The following is a 16,962-nucleotide window of genomic DNA, read 5'->3' as shown; positions in this document are numbered from 1 at the left end:
TTGGCCCTCTTCGTGCTCCCACCTGCGAGGCTAAAAACCTCAGGGTCATCTTCGACTCCACTCTCTCCTTCTCTCCTCACATCTTTGACGTCTCTAAGAAGTCACATTATCAGCTGCACCTCCTCAGAGGTATGCTTTTTTTCCTTCCCTTCCCCCAGAAGCTCACTGTCTCCAGAGCTCTGGTTCTCTCTAGGCTGGACTATTGCAACAGCCTCTTTCTAAATCTGCCTGCTTCTACTCTCCGCCCTCTGCAAATCTTCCAGAACAGGAATGTGAGACTTGTCCCTGGCCTCAAGCCCAGGGATTGTATCTCTTCGGGACTGAAATCCCTGCACTGGCTCCCAGTGGCTGTGAGGATTAAATTCAAAACACTCTGCATTGTCCGCAAGGCCTTCTGGGGACTGGGGCCTCAATACATTCAACTCTCTCTTCCTAAATATCTTCCTTCTCGAGCTCTTCGCTCATCCGCCTCCAACTCCCTCGGGGTCAGTCACTTCTCCAAACAACGAGTTGGTGGTAGATCTCTTTCTTCGGCTGGGGCCTCCCTCTGGAACAGCCTCGCTGCCTCCCTAAAACTTGAGGAGGACCATCTCTGGTTCCGGAAGCACCTCAAAACCTTCCTCTTTGCTTCAACCTTTCTCTCCTCCTCTCCCCTACTGAACTCCTGGCTGAAACTGCACTGATTACCTGGCCACCCTCTGATCTCGGGCCCAGGTCCCCTCCCTCGCCAGTTGCACACCTACACTGCCTCCCTGGCAACCCCCACACTTGGGGACTGTTTTCTGTATCCCTACAGTCCCCCACCAGCACTTGATACCTGATGCCTGCACTTGCACTTGCCGCCAGCTGGCTGTACTTCTATTATTGTTTTTATTTATTCTAATTCCCCCATGTACTGCACTTTCCCCTTCCCCTCTCTCCTGCATTTGCGTGATCTGAATGACACATGGTGTAGTAGGATAGTTGTCTCTGTCTTCCCTCTGTTCCCCCTCCCTTTCTGCGTCGCGCCTTGAAACACTTGTGTATAGGCGCGTTATATATGCCATATCATATTATATCAGCCATCAGGGATTATCCCTGGTTTCACCCCATCAAGGGGTATCTTTGTGTTCAGCCCCTCATGGGCCCAGTGGCTTCTCAGTCGTTCTTGAACTCTCTAAACTATAATCCCCTTGTGGAGTCTCTTGGTACCTCACTACCCTAATGCCATATTCTCTGTGACGTTGCTAGCTGCGAAGGTGGCATCTCGGATCGGTGCTGAACTGCGATTCCAACTTCCTTGTGGCCGGATCTTCAACTTCAGTTCCTACGGTCTGCGGCTGATTGGACTTCAGCATCTTGTTTGTCTGGCAGTGGGATGCTGCTTCTGAGGTGGCTTCATCTCTCTTGGTCTCAGCGGCTGCAAGGTCCTTGGGATACCCTCCCTCCTGGCCTCGTCAGTGTTCCACAGGCTTCTGTTTCCTCCACCCACCAGGCCGACTGCGCGGCTCTGCTTCCAGGCTCCTCCCAGAAGGAAGATGTTCCCTCCTTTGCATTCGGATGCAGCCTTGTCTCTCTCTCTCCCTTGGGATAGATCTCTCTCTGTCTGAGTCCCGGACCCATTACATCCCTAACCTAGAACAAGATGGGAACATCCATGGATTCCGCTCTTTAGGTATGAATGTTTACAAACACAGGTCCGAAACCAAACCATCCACTTTTTAAAAATCCTGCACATTTTTACCCTACTCAATCACTCTGTAGGCAACAAACACTTGGGAGTGTGTGTCAAAGGAAGGTGCTGTAAAACCCTTACTTGGGGATTCCATGTCCCCTTAGGGGAGGTCACCCCCAGTAGGATTCCGCTTGCCCTGTCCCCTAGGGGGTGTAAAGCATTGCAGGGTCGCCTTCCTTGTCCCAAAGTGGGTGGTTTCCCCCCTTAATGACAAGGGACGAGTTCCCTGCATTTGTCACAGTACCTAACATAGCATTCAAAACAAGATACCTATACCCTGACTGTTAGTGAGAATTCTGAAAAATATGCTAATTCCCTCCACCTTAGAGACCCCCAGCAACTTTGCTGGATTTTGAGGACTTGATTTTTTTTAACCTGGAGAGAGTGTGACCCTTTTTTCCAACTCTCTCATGTATTTTAATGTGAATTTTACCTCTGTGTTTCTTTTGGTTATGGAGTCTGACAAACTCCATATGCATCATCTTTTACATTGTGTCACACAGCACCTTCAGTGCAGTGACACCAGGAAGTCTTTCAGATTTCCCAAGGTTTTAATACCTTCTCTGGGATAAACTACTGTTTCCCAGAGCAGTAAAGTGAAATTGACTTTACTTGGCATTGTGCTTGCTAGACCCAGCACACCCAATCTTACAATAGGTTACTTAGTATCCCCTGGGTCTAAATGGTCATGTAACATTTCTATGTTACCCTTTCCTCACAGAATGGCTGGTGGCAGTGGTTTCATATTAAACTACCATGGTTTGCATTTACCGCGGCTGTTCGCAGCTCCGGTAACACTAACCGCGGGGGCCATCTTTTTCAAAATGGCGTAGAGCCATCTTTGACAAAATGGTCCCCAGTCTTCTTTTTTCACCATGTCTTTGTGGAAAGGTCCTTCTAGAGATTTTCTCTGTGCGGCAAACAAGCTCTGGTCTCTTTGTTCATTTCGCCTTTGGCGGTCTTAAGGAGTGAAACCCTCCTCTGGCTCCAGAGTGTCTGGGGTAAGCAGGAAGTGAGGGAGGTGCCCGAAACTCCCTGTGCTTAGTCTTCTAGGAGGCCCAAATGCCCTCTGCGGTGATTGGCTGGCTGACTGTCCGGCAAGGACAGCCACCCTGCTGGGTGAGTGGCAGCTAGGTTGTAATGAATCAGAGAAAACTGTTTAAAAAGCAAGTCTCTTGGACTGAAAGGCAGAGTCGACCACTGGAACGAAAGAACAGAAGATGAGCTGGAAGAGGACAGTTGCTGCAACCTCTGGACCGTTAGTTTGCACGGTGAAGCCGTGCTGCAGGTCCGAATCACCAAGTTCATCTCGACAAAGAAGCCCTTCAAGGACAACTTCTCCCTTTGAGTTGGTGGGACCAATCATCTCATAAGCCACCTGGACACCATTCTTGGAGCTGGTTGTATTTTCCTCAGCATGCTGCAGGAAACCGAATAACCAGGGGAAGGACACCAGTTTGTGTGCTTGACGACAGCTACGGGAATCGAAAATCTGCCAGTTTGCCAGCTTTGTGACTAGTCCGCATACAGTGCAGGAGTCCCCTGAAGTCCTCCCTCTTGTCCCCATGACTGAGGCTCAGGAACAGCGAGATCTGCAGGAACTGCCAGGAACAGAAGTCTTCAGCTGCATATTTTTCTTCAATATAAGGTACTGTGAAAAGCTGACCAAGAGAACTTACCTCTCACTGCGAAAGTGCGTGAAACTTTGGCAACTTGCAGGCCTAGTCCGCTTGTGACCCGACATATGAATCTTTCTTCTATGAACTACTTCTGAGAACTGTGGCAAAGACTTTTCCGTTTAACTACCTATTCAAGACTGTAGCCGATTGACTTTGGCCTGTTTATTGCATTGAATCAACTCCTCTGGTGAACTCAAACTATTTGCACTGTTTAAGAGTAACTGTAATATTCGTTTTCCTATCTTATGACTTTTTACTCCTACTTCAAATGCTCTGAATGCCATTTTGCTCCTCCTTCAAAGTAGTTTAAATGTCAAAGAACCGAATAGTGTGAAGTACTGTAGTATATTTTTGTGTGATATTGATTGCCTCCTTTTAGTGAATGTTTTCTAACTGACTGTGTAATAAATTAAGAAGTGTTTTACCAAGAAACCTTGCGTATAAGTGTCTATCTGAATACTTTTGAATGTAGACCTCTGTGTAATACCCTTACAAGCTCACATTCCCTCTTGAGATAAGCCTGGCTGCTCAGCTAGCTACTAAAAGCTGTGTGGTACAGGCTTATACCAAAGGTTGGTTTTGCTTACACCTGTAGTCATAGTTGTGTGTAGTGGTCCCAGAGGGTACTGCATGCAAACTTTGCCTAACACTGGTGGCAGCAGTGGGATAAATTGTATAGTTGTTACATTGAGAGTTCTGCTTTACTTATGTTCAGATAGTAACCTTCACAAGGCTAAGCACCACTAGAAAAGCTATTTTATCATGCCCGATATGGATAACTACAGACAGGAGGCCCTGATCATTTTAACAGTAAATCAACAAAAAGAAATGTGTACGGTCAGGAACCTCCTTGTTAAATCAAAGAAAATGAATTGATAGAAAGATTGTTGGAATTTCAAAGTCTGAGAAGTAGGTCTGTTACACCTACTCCTTCAGCAAATGTGGAATATGTTGTTGAGGTTGATAATGATTCAGAGTTTAACTGTAATGTTATTGAGGAGCAAGACGAGTTGGAGAAGTCTTAGGTTGTGTGCCCCTCTGCACCTCAACAAGCCCTTATGCCTCAACCTTTAGCCACAGGGACCCTACCAGGTCCAGTACTGAGTCCAGATTTTGTCTCTCTTGAAAAAATGAGACTTGAGTTAGAGTTCAAAAGGCTCCAAATGGAAACTGAAAGTAAACATCAAGAAATCAACTCAGAGAAATGGAAATGCATCATGCTCTTGAAATGAAGAAATTGTCTCTTGAAAATGGTTCTCTCCCAGAGTCTTCTAGGTCTTCCAGTCCTAAGAGACCTCGCATGCCTAAGGAAGCTGTGAGTATGTATGAGGTGAAGCTTGATATTTTGGATTGGTTGGCTGCTTTTGGGTATAACTATGGGATTCAGGTTTTCACAGGGAATCAGTCGATTCCTTGGCTTTTGTCAAGGCTCCCCCGGGATGATGTAATGGAGGTGGGGGACCTTGATAGATTGGAGTATGAAAATGTAAAGCTAGATTTGGGAAAACTCCTCGCCAGTACCTTAAGAGGTTTAGGACCCTCAAAAAGCATGATGGTACCCCTTGGGCTACCTGGGTGTGTGAATGTTTGAAGAACTTAGATGGTTGGGTAAAGAGTTACACTTTTGAAGGGATGAGAAATCTATTTTTGTTAGAATCTTTTTTTGATGCCTGCTCTCCTGAGCTGAGACAGCACTTGGCTGACTCTAAGGAAATTGATCCAAAGAAGTTAGCAAAGGCTGCTGACTTGTGGGTTGCCAACAGGGCTACACACAAGGATTCTGGGGCAACTCAGAAGAAGGATGATGGGAAGCAGCAAAGGAAAGATGGCATAGAGAATTCGAATACCTCCAATCCAAAAGAGGGCTCCAAACAGAAAAAGGGTAAGCCCCCAGGGAAACCGAATCAAGCTAGTGAAACCTCTGGTGCCTAACCAGAGGGAGGTCAGCAGAAACCCCCATTTGTCAGAACATTTTGAAAATGTTATGCTTGTGGGTCTACTGACGATGTGAAAGGGGATCCCAGATGCAAGCATAAACCTCCAGGGGTCCACACTGCCTCCATAGCTTTTTCCCCAGAGGGAGAAGTGCATATGGCAAGTGGAAACTTTCAACTACTGGCTGAAGACACCATTGGCGTCTATGCCAGTGTTTCTTTAGTGTCCCTGGGTCTGTGGGAACAGCATAATTTAGATGTCTACAATTCAATTCCAGATAACACAAAAGAATATTACAAGGTCAGTGTACTTGTAAATGGTCAGGAAACCCCTGCGATTAGAGACACTGGGGCCAGCATTACAGTGGTGGATGAATCTTTTTTCAAACCTGAGGATGTTGCTAAGGCACCCAAAGGCCTCACTAAAGTTGCTGGAGGCAAAAGCTTCCAAGATTACCAGCTCTCATCCAGTGCAACAACATGACTGTCAAGATACCTGTTAGTGTGCAGAGTAAGGTGCCCGGGAGAGTCCTGTTGGGGAATGACTTAAAAACTCCTGGAGTTGTATCAAGTACCCCCAGGCCTCCCAGCAAAAGGAAACAGGAACAGACAAGGAAGGCCAGAGACAGTACCTTAACAGGCTCTCCAGAGGATGTTACAGAAGAAACTGTAACACCCAGCCCACAGGAACAACTAACTGCTATTTCTAAGGAAAAAGAGAGAAAGGGGAAACCCAAGGTATCCAAGAAAAAGCAAGAGAGCACTCCTGTGCTTCCAACAAGGACATCCCCGAGAGGACTGTCCAAAGTCACACCTGTAACTACTCCACCAGCTGAGGCTGAGGCTGAGTGTGAGGAACAACCAGGAAAGGCTGAATCAGCTGCTGATGATTCAGAGCTGGAAGAAGACCTTCCCCATGTTGGAGATCTGGATCCTAAAGACCATCCTCAGCTGCAGTCTTTACTGGCAGAAGGTGGCCCCTGTAGGGCAGACTTCAGCAGAGGTCAAAGAGAGTGTCCTACTCTTGAAGGACTTCGCTAACAGGCATCTTCCCAGCTGGACGGGCAAGAGCCAGGGAAGCACGGGTTGTACTGGAAAGATGGCCTCTTCTACAGTGAAGCAACTAAGACTATCCCAGGGGACTACAGAAGACTTGTAGTGCCTGTAGAGATAAGACAACAGTTCCTACAGTTAGCCCATGAGATTCCTTTAGCTGGTCACTTAAGCTTTAAGAAGACCAAGCAAAGGCTCGCTCTGTATTTCTACTGGCCTAAGTTGGGGTCTGATGTAGATAAATTCTGTAGGAGCTGTCACACTTGTCAGACATCTGGCAAGAGTGGAGCCAAGAATGTGGCACTGTTGGTGCCTCTCCCAGTGGGTCGGAGTCCGTTTTGAGAGAGTAGGAATCAACATTGTTGGTCCCTTAGACCCTCCAACCTCTTCAGGCAATCGATTTATATTTGTTGTAGTAGAGCATGCTACTAGGTATGCTGAAGCCATACCGATGAGGACTATTACAGCTCAGGCTGTTGCTAAGGCCCTACTTGGTATTTTCGTATGGAATTCATTTCTGACAGGGGATAAAACTGTATGTCCCAATACATGCAGGCCATGTGGAAAAACTTTGGAGTGACTTACAAGTTCTCAACTGCCTACCATCCCCAGACGAATGGGTTGGTAGGGAGGTTTAATAGAACTATGAAGAGCATGATAGGTGCTTTAGCAGAACCCCTTAGAAGAAAGTGGGACCTTCTACTGCCATGCCTTCTCTTTGCTTATAGAGAAGTCCCTCAGGAGGGAGTTGGATTTAGTCCCTTTGAGCTTCTCTATCATCATCCAGTTAGAGGCCCCTTGGCCCTAATTAAGGAGGGGTTGGAGAGGGCTCCTTCTCCCAAGCCAGCGAGAGTCACTGACTATGTGCTCGGTCTCCAAAGGAGAATGACACACATGATGACAGAAGCATCTGATAACTTGAAAGCAGGTCAGGCTCTGGTGAAGCAGTGGCACGACCAGAAGGCCAACATGGTTGAGTTCACTCAAGACCAGCAAGTTCTAGTTATGGCGCCTACAAGGCAGAGGGCCTTACAGGACAAATGGATTGGACCCCTCAAGGTTGTGCAAAAACCTGGAGAGGTCAATTATTTGGTGGACTTATGCAATCCTAAGGAGGCCCCCAGGGTCTTTCACACCAACCGTCTAAAAGCCTATGTCTCAAGACCAGAAGTGGGAGCTTTGCTTCTAGCTTCTGCTCAGGAAAAGGAGGAGAGTGAACCTCTACCTGATCTCCTTTGGGGACAACCTTTAGATGGGAAGATAGGAGTTAACCTCTCTTTTAATCTGACACTGGAACAACAGGAGGGGTGCAAATCTCTGTTAAATCGGTTTGCCCCTCTGTTTTCACTATCACTAGGCTTGACCCCTTGGGGCCAGCATGATATTCTCACTGGTGACTGTTTACCTGTCAAAAGCAAAGGTTACAGAATGTCAGACCATGTAAGAACCTACATAAAGGAAGAGGCCAACAAGATGCTTGATCTCGGGGTAATAGAGCCCTCTACCAGTCCATGGTCTAGTCCAGTTGTACTAATGCCAAAGGCAGGATCCAAGGAGTTGAGATTCTGTGTGGACTATATAGCTCTAAATGCAGTCACAAAGACTGATGCCCATCCTTTACCTAGGACAGATGAGCTGGTGGACAAACTTGGTTCAGCCAAGTACCTCAGTACATTTGACTTAATGTCAGGCTATTGGCAAATAGCCCTGACAGACCATGCCAAGGAGGAAACTGCATTTTCTACCCCAGCAGGCTTCTACCAGTTTAAGGTAATGCCTTTTGGACTAAAGAATGCACCTGCTACATTCCAAAGGATGGTTAATCACGTTCTGAATGGGATGGAGGACTTCTGCATGGCATACTTGGATGACATTGCAGTGTTGAGCCCTACTTGGAAAGAACATATTGACCACTTAAGATATGTTTTGCAGGCACTTGAGCAGGCCCATATGACCATAAAGGCAAGTAAATGTCAAATTGGTCAGAGCAAAGTGGTATATCTTGGACATGAGGTAGGAGGAGGTGAAATAAGGCCATTGCCTAGTAAAAGTACAAGCTGTACAAGAATGGGCCACCCCTACTACTCAAACCCAAGTGAGAGCCTTCTTAGGTCTCACTGGTTATTATAGGAACTTCACAGAGAACTATGGGTCCATAGCTTCTCCCTTGAATGCGGTCTCCTCACCCAAATTCCCTAAAAAGGTCAGGTGGAATGAGGAGTGCACTAAGGCATTACTTAAGAAAGCCCTTTGTCAAGCTCCAGTCTTAAGAGCTCCTGACTACAGCCAAACCTTCATTGTGCAAACAGATGCTTCCAATATAAGTCAACTGGATGAGAAGGTTAGGGAACACCCCATCGGCTTCATCAGTTGGAAGCTGAAAGAACCTGAGACAAGGTGGGCAACCATAGAACGTGAGTGTTTTCCCATTGTGTGGTCTCTGTAGAAGTTTAGACCATACTTGTATGGATCTTCTTTTGTGATTCAGACAGACCACCAACCTTTGCGATGGTTAATGCAGATGAAAGGGGAAAATCCTAAATTGTTAAGATAGTCAATCAGCCTACAGGGGTTTGATTTTACCATTGAACACAGGTCAGGGTGTAATCACCAAAATGCTGATGGTCTCTCCAGAATGTATGACCGACTGGAGTAAGGAGATTCATCCAGGGGTGGATGAAATCCTCCTGTCCCTTATTATGGGGGGGACGAGTTTTACAGAGAATTCTCATAAATGTGCTAATTCCCTCCACCTTAGAGACCCCCAGCAACTTTGCTGGATTTTGAGGATTTGGTTTTACCTGGAGAGAGTGTGAGCCTTTTTTCCCACTCTCTCAGGTATTTTGATGCGCTTTTACTCTTGTGTTCTTTGATTATGAAGTTTTTGACAACTCCATAGGCATCATCTTTTCATGTGTGTCACACAGCACCCTCAGTGCTGTGACACAGGGAGTCCTTTTAGGCTGTCCCAAGGTTTAAACACCTGCTCTGGGATAAACTACTATTTCCCAGAGAATGTAAAGTTAAATTGACTTTACTAGTCTTTTTAAATTCCTAGACCCAGCACACACTATCTTCCAATAGAGTGCTGGAGGGTTTGCCTAATATCCCCTATGCCTAGGAACTCATGTAGCAGTCAAATGCTAGCCTTTCCTATCGAAATGGCTGGTGGCAGTGTTTTTACAACAAACTACCATGATTTTTCCCGACCACGAACACCGGTACCTAAAAATCGCCGGTGCCATGTTTTTCAAGATGGCGTCTGAGCCCCCTTTGTTTAAACAGGTCCCGGTCTTCTTTTTTTCGCCATTTCTTTTTGGAAAGGTCCTTCTAGAGTTTGTCTCAGCGTGCCAAACCAGGTTTGGTCCCTTTGTTCCTACGCCTTTGGCAGGCTTCAGGACTGAAGACCGCCTCTGGCATCTGAGTGTCTGGGGTGGGCAGGAAGTGAGGGTGGTGCCCGAAACTCCCTGTGTTTTGTCTCCTAGGAGACCCAAATGCTCTCTGGCGTGATTGGTTGGCTGACTGTCCGGCAAGGACAGCCATCCTGGTGGGTGAGTGGCAGCTAGGCTGGAATGAATGGGAGAAAACTGTTTAAAAGACGAGTCTCTTGGATTGAAAGGCAGAGTCGACCACTGGAACGAAAGAACCGAAGAGAAGGGCTGCTGCAACTGCTGGACCATTGGTTTGCCCGTTGAAGCCTTGCTGCAGGTCCGAATCGCCAAGTTCATCTCGAAAGAGACACCCTTCAAGGATGACCTTCTCCCTTTGAGTTGGTGGGACCAATCAACTCATAAGCCACCTGGACAACATTTTTCGGAGCTGGTTGTATTTTCCTCAGCGTGCTGCCGGAAACCGTATAACCAGGGGAAGGACACCAGCTTGTGTGCTTGACGACAGCTACCGGAATCGAAGATTTGCCAGTTTGCCAGCTTTGTGACTAGTCCCTGTGCAGTGCAGGAGTCCCCCAACGTCCTCCCTCTTGTCCCCATGACTGAGGCTCAGGAACAGCGAGATCTGAAGGAACTGCCAGGCACAGAACCCTTCAGCTGCATCTTTTTCTTCAATATAAGGTACTGTGAAAACCCGACCGAGAGAACTTACCTCTCACTGCGAAAGTGCGTGAAACTTTGGCAGCTTGCAGGCCTAGTCAGCTTGTGACCCGACATATGAATCTTTCTTCTATGAACTACTTCTGAGGACCGTGGAAAAGACTTTTCCGTTTAACTACCAGAACCGGTTTTACCTATACAAGACTCTAGCCCATTGACTTTGGCCTATTTATTGCATTGAATCAACTCCTCTGGTGAACGGAAACTATTTGCACTGTTTAGGAGTAACTGTAATATTCGTTTTCCTATCTTATGCCTTTTTGCTCCTACTTCAAATGCTCTGAATGCCATTTTGCTCCTCCTTCAAAGTAGTTTAAATGTCATAGAACCGAATAGTGTGAAGTACTGTAGTATATTTTTGTGTGATACTGATTGCCTCCTTTTAGTGAAAGTTTTTTAACTGACTGTAATAAATTTAAGAAGTGTTTTACCAAGCAACTTTTGAGTATAAGTGTCTATCTGAATACTTGTGATTGTAGACCTCTGTGTAACACCCTTACAGGCTCACATTCCCCCTTGAGATAAGCCTGGCTGCTCAGCTCGCTACCAAAAACTGTGTGGTACAGAATTATACCAAATGTTGGTTTTGCTTACACCTATAGCCATAATTGTGTGTTGTGGTCCCAGAGGGTACTGCATGCAAACTTTGCTTAACACATGGCCATCATCCTCCCGACTAGACTACTCTAACTCTCTCTACCTAGGCGTGCCTGCATAGCAACTCAGAAAGCTCCAACGGATTAAAAACTTTGCAGCAAGACTCCCCCTCGCACTCTTCCACCATAGCACACATCTCCCCAACACTCAGTACACTCCACTGGCTGCCCATTAGCCGACGTGCCTCCTTCAAAGCCATGAGCTTTACTCACCACACAATTCACAAGAAAGGCCCAGAATTCCTCCAGAACAAGCTCATTCGCCTCCGCCCCACCAGAATCCTCAGGTCAGGCTCTGCATACCTCCTGGTAGTCCCTCCCTTCGGTTCCACGTGTTAATATCTCTGCAAAAAGATCGCCATAAAAGTATATCGCCATATTTTTGCGGCGATATTAAGCCATGGAACCTGCGGGGAACAGCCCTGCAACCCCCATCATTTTATTTAATGGAGCAGGGGACACCCCCGCAAGTCCCGGTCCCGTTAACCCCATAAATTATCCCCACTAATAATATTGTCTATGGCCTTACCCCACGGCCATATATATATGGCGAAATTATTGGTGGGGATAATATTTCTGATACCCTCCCTTCAAGTTCTCCAGATTACGAGGTGCCTGTTTCTCTGTCCTCGCACCCACTTTCTGAAACTCACTCCCCTCGTGCTCCTCCTCATAGAGCATCACCTGTCCTTCAGGAAAGCCCTCAAAACCTGGCTGTTGCCCCTGACTTCCTGATCCCACCGCCACCCTGCGTCCACACCTCGCCTCTCGCACTCACATTTTATCCTGCAGTCCTCCCTGCACACTCCTCCACCTGCCCTTCTGTCAGCTATTAGCCTCTTCTTGCCTTTCAACCACTTTGCTCTGCAACCCAACCTTTTTTGTGGGACACCAAGCACACATGGAGGACTCATATAGTCACTCCAGCAACTGGCACCTTGAACGAATCCTGTCAGTGGGCCAGGTACTGCACTCGTATGGGCTTGGTGGGTTGGGAACACATCACACATAAAATGCACCTTGGGAAAATCACGCTGATTATTCCATAGGAGGACAATTGGGCACCTTGGATCCTCGTTCGTGGTTGGCACTGCACGTGACTCTAAAGCACAGGAGGGTGGACCATGCCGCCGCATGTAATCATTAAATGGGGACCTTGTTTTTTCGCAAAAAAGGGAACAAGGGATGGCAATCTCTCAGAGGGTGCTTATTATGCCTTCATCTAGCACTTAGATCGCCTGTAAAACGTAGCACTGCTCCTTGTACATAGATGGAGCCCAGGATGTAGACACTTTTGTTTGTACAGCTAACCAATTTCTCTTCTCGCACACCTCACCTTCGCAATTTAGCGGATGGCACAGGCTCACTCCGCACACGTTGCAGTCACATATAGCACAATCACTGTTACACATCACCACTGCCATAAGAATGAAGCTACTTTTAACTACAAAAATTTGAGCTGTAGCCTCCCACATACCTCGCCTCACCATCTCCTTAAACACAATCCCCCCCTTAAGTCCATAGTATACCTTTGCTGCGCCCATAGACACTCCATTTAGACACGGGTGACTAGCAGGGGCTTGGCCACTCTCGCATAACTTGAATAACTGAAATGCACACCTGCATAATAGCACCCCCCAAACTCACCCAAATCTTTGGACTCCAGTCCCTCTGAGGGCATTCAACCAACAGCGTGTTGGGACCATAATTATGGTGACAGGCACTATGACAAAATGAATGAATGAATACTTCAATCTGCTAGGGCTACCACCCTTTTGCAGCGCGATACATGAACCCATTAAGAAGTATTAGTACCCGGCGAGAGTCAAGCAGAATGCAACATGCATTCTGATTGGCTCTCACCGGGTCCTTACCCGGCCGAGAATCCTTTGATTCTCAGCCAGCACTCCAGCTGCCTTGTCCTCGGCGGGAGGGGGGGGGCGTGGCAGCCCTTCAGCCAATGAGGAGGCTCGAAGCAGGGCCATCCCAGCTCCGAGCCTCCCCACGGCTGAGAGGCTGCCTCCGCCCCCTGCTGGGGACTCGGGTAAATGTTTTTATTTTCCTCCCTCCTCCCTACCCCACCCTACTTACCTTCTTGCTCCTGCGTCCCTGGTGGGGGACAATGGCAGCCTCCAGCAGTGTGGAGACTCCGCGCCTCCACACAGCTGGAGGCTTCCATCGTCCCCTGGCAGGGACAAAGGTAAATTTTTTATTTTTTTCTCCTCCCTTCCCCTCCCTCCCGCCCTCTCAACCCCACTTACCTTGTGTTACTACACTTTTGTTCCCAGCGCGTCCGCTCCCGAAGGCCGCCATGGAAAGAGAAAACGGACTCCTGTTTTCCCTTTCCCGGCGGCCATTTTCTTGGTAATTTTTTTTTTTCTGTCCCGAAACGCCACGGCTTTTCGGGCCTATAACTATGGGCCCCGGGGCATTACCTCAGTCGTAATGCCCCTGCCGCTCGGGTCATATTCCTTAATTATTTGATTGTAAATGTGAATGGAAGCATTGTACATGAGTACATCCTCAATATTTGTATTGTTGCTTTCTGACATCGCTAATGCTCTAATATGAAACTTGCTTTTGCAGGCACCAGTTTCATTCCACGATGTTGCTGCATGTTTCTCCGAAGAGGAGTGGAAGCTTCTACACGAATGGCAGAAGGAACTTTATAAGAACGTGATGAAGGAAATTCACCAAGCCTTGCTTTCTCTGGGTTAGGTTATAGTTAGTCTATATTTGCTTCAGGATTTAAACTTTGTGAATTGCCTTTATTGATTTTTTTACAGAAATATCAAATGATATTTAAATATTTTATGCTTTTTAATATCTGTTGATGTACATTTAATTAGATCAATTAGCACCCAGGGTGAGATTGGAACCCGGGTGCTACTAGCATAAGACCCTCTCCGGTGGGCCGGATCACGTCTTATCGGCCCGGGGACCCTTGTTTAAATCGGGCCCTGGGTCATAACACCAGCTACAGCCTACCGGATATGGCCTTAACACCATAATAGTATCCATTCACTTTCATATTTTACACTGTTTTCTTAATATATTTAGAACTGAAAGTGAAAAAACATGAGTGTCTGGTTAGCAATCAAAGACATATTGCTTATCCTATGCTCTGAAGCTTTACCATTACATTTTCCTATTGAAAAATAAAGAGTAATTCAGATTTGTTTCTATGGTGTATGCAGAGGTAATAAGAAAAGTAGTAAAACTGTGACACTCGTGTGAGTAAAGGGTGGGTGGAGGGATGTAGCATCATATGGCATCAGATTAATACTATTGCACAATACAACAATCCTGCACATAATGTGGCAGCCTAGCAGAGGCCAGACTCATTCGGGTCGGTCTACCTGCATCAGCAAAGGTGACAACCAAATACTTAGACAAAATTAGACCAAACAATCTTAGACCAACTCACTGACTCGCATCCTTGTCTCTCTCCACCTTAAACTACATACACAATCAACCCTCAAGCATGGGAGCAAAGTGCTTACAAAGACACCACATTAACGGAGCAACACCAGTGCTCACTTCTCTAGCCGTATCATAGCCCCAATCCTTATCCTATTGGCCAACTATATCCTTGAAGCGCTTACTTCAACTAATCGAACTTGGGCTTTCTTCTCTGCCACTACCCATCTAGGATCACACTGACACTCGGGACACGAGTACTACTGACTTGGAGGCAGGTGTAGGAGGGAAGGAGCTACAAGAAGAGAAAGCTGTGAGCCTAGCCATACCAGAGACCCATTCAGTGTCCAGATCGAGAGGAGTAGGGAAAGCAACAAGTCTGCTAATGGCTGTAACTCAGACCATGGCTAAAGCCGGAGACCAAGAAGGAGAACCAAGAGCCTGCGAAGATCTGCACAAGCTCCCAGGAGGAAGACTCATGGTAGTTGGATAAGAATATCACAACTTGACAAGAACCCTAAGCAAAGGGGAATACATACTTACTTGTGAGAGTGTGTAACACACTAAACAAGAGGCAGAGGGGAAGACTTGCTGGTTGAGTGTGTTATAGGCAATAGCCCAGAATTCCCAGTCTCTTTCCATGAGCCCCCCGGAGGTGACTGCCACAAGCTCCATTCTTGCTTATTTTCATATTTAGGGATATAGCACTCTTCTTGCCTCTTTCCTCTTCTAGACACCAAGTGTCCTGCCAGCTTCTTGGTTTCACAGTGTTAGGTCTGTTTTTCTAATGTCCACTTGGGGTTGGAGCCTATAAAACCTATCTCTTGCTTTCAGGGCCCCAACATCTAATATAGGCCTGTACTAGCCAAGGTAGGTAGAATGGCAGAGCAGCCACACTTATCTTAGGAGGAGGAATGTGAGCTGTAATTCGGTACAAAGAAATCAGAACATACTTACACACGTTAAGTTATGTCAACAATAGTTATTTATTTTATATATACACAAGGCAATAGGCATCAATAGAATTGCAGTATCAATTAATAATAATAGGAAGAAATAAAGCAGGTGAGTAAATAGGAAGAAATAAAGCAGGTAAGTAAATCACAATATACTCTTGCACCCAGTCATGAATGACATCATTAAGTAAGTAAGAAAGCACTTGCTGGAATAACTCAGCAATATTTTGTTGTAGGTATTTCAACCATGGAAGTAACCAACATTAGCAAGTAAGTAACAATGTACTTATTAGAACCGTCTAGGGCTTAAGCAGTCTTTCCCTAACTAGAAAAGAGTTCTTCAGTTCAGGTTTTGGAGAGAAACAAGCAATGCTAAAGTCAAAAGGAATAGAAGCTTTTCTGTTGGGGAGCAAGCAATGCCAAAGTCAATGGGTATGCAGCAGTTCTGATGAAAATCTTCTCTGTACAGGTAAGTGACAAATTAGTTGGATTCAAAAATGGCACATGGACTTCGGAGAAGCCTCCTTGTAGGTGCTCAAGCTATTAGGCCTCGGTGACTGACTTTGGGTGAAAACCTAAACAGCAGACCCTGAACAAAGAAGCGACACAAATGCTCACGGTAAGTTTACCAAGAGCCCCACAATAACTGGAGAGTGATGAAGGTGATGTAGCTGGACGCTTTCTCCTGGTCCTTGGTCTTGGTGATGAAAGGAGGGACTCTGGATGGGACCCTGCAGCAGTTGTCGAGAGAGGGACTTGCCAGCAGAAGATTCTTTGTACTGCCACTGTGGTTCTGGCACCTTTTTATCAGCACCAGGAACGAACAATCACCGCCTGTTGTAATCTTCCCGCTTACTCAGTCCTGCACTCTGGTGAGGGGACTCTGAAGAGAGGATTCTTGCTTCTGGAGGTCCCCACGGATGCCACCGAAATTCGATAATGGCAAGATGATGCACTCCAAGATGGTTGAGATACCCCAGGTATTTGGGTCCTGCAGCCCAGGAAGGTTGCATGATGTTGAGGGATGGCTCAAATTGAAGGTCGTCTTGAGGCTGGTTATGCCCACCAGCCCAAAGGAGCTAGTGGTCTGTAGCAGAGCTTCTTTGTCGATGTGAAAATCGGGGCCAGAGCAGCAACAATGCCTCTGCAGGAGCTGGAGGTGCTGCAGGCATCTCTTGTCTTCTTCGGATCTTCAATTCCAGCAGTCGACTTGTCTTCAGCTCCAAGATCCAGCCCTTCTGCACAGGAACCCAGCAAATCAGCACTCATGTCACATTCAAATGTTGGGGGGTGGCTGTCCTTGCAGGACTACCAGCCTCCCAGATGGAAATGGTTCCAGGCAGGCATGCCAGAAGACAAGGAAGAGCAGCGTTTCCAACTCCTCCCTGGCTTCCTGTCCTCACAGACACTCTGGATCCTGAGCAGGCTTGCCCAAGGTCTC

The 16,962-nt window shown here is 46.8% G+C and overlaps 1 protein-coding gene across 2 annotated transcripts in view; it reads left to right on the top strand.

The window, feature by feature from the left end:
• LOC138582125 (zinc finger protein 282-like) overlaps nt 1-16,962 on the top strand; it is a 240,604-nt gene that overhangs the window by 96,747 nt on the left and 126,895 nt on the right. For both annotated transcript variants that reach the window (XM_069653125.1, XM_069653124.1), the window contains exon 2: nt 13,732-13,858. In XM_069653125.1, the coding sequence (XP_069509226.1) occupies nt 13,732-13,858 (127 nt within the window). The remainder of the gene's footprint in view (nt 1-13,731; nt 13,859-16,962) is intronic.

The sequence above is a fragment of the Ambystoma mexicanum genome, chromosome 3q (genome assembly GCF_040938575.1).
Source record: "Ambystoma mexicanum isolate Mex_15411 chromosome 3q, UKY_AmexF1_1, whole genome shotgun sequence".
Classification (NCBI taxonomy): domain Eukaryota; kingdom Metazoa; phylum Chordata; class Amphibia; order Caudata; family Ambystomatidae; genus Ambystoma; species Ambystoma mexicanum.
This window is presented reverse-complemented; position numbering and strand designations above follow the sequence as displayed.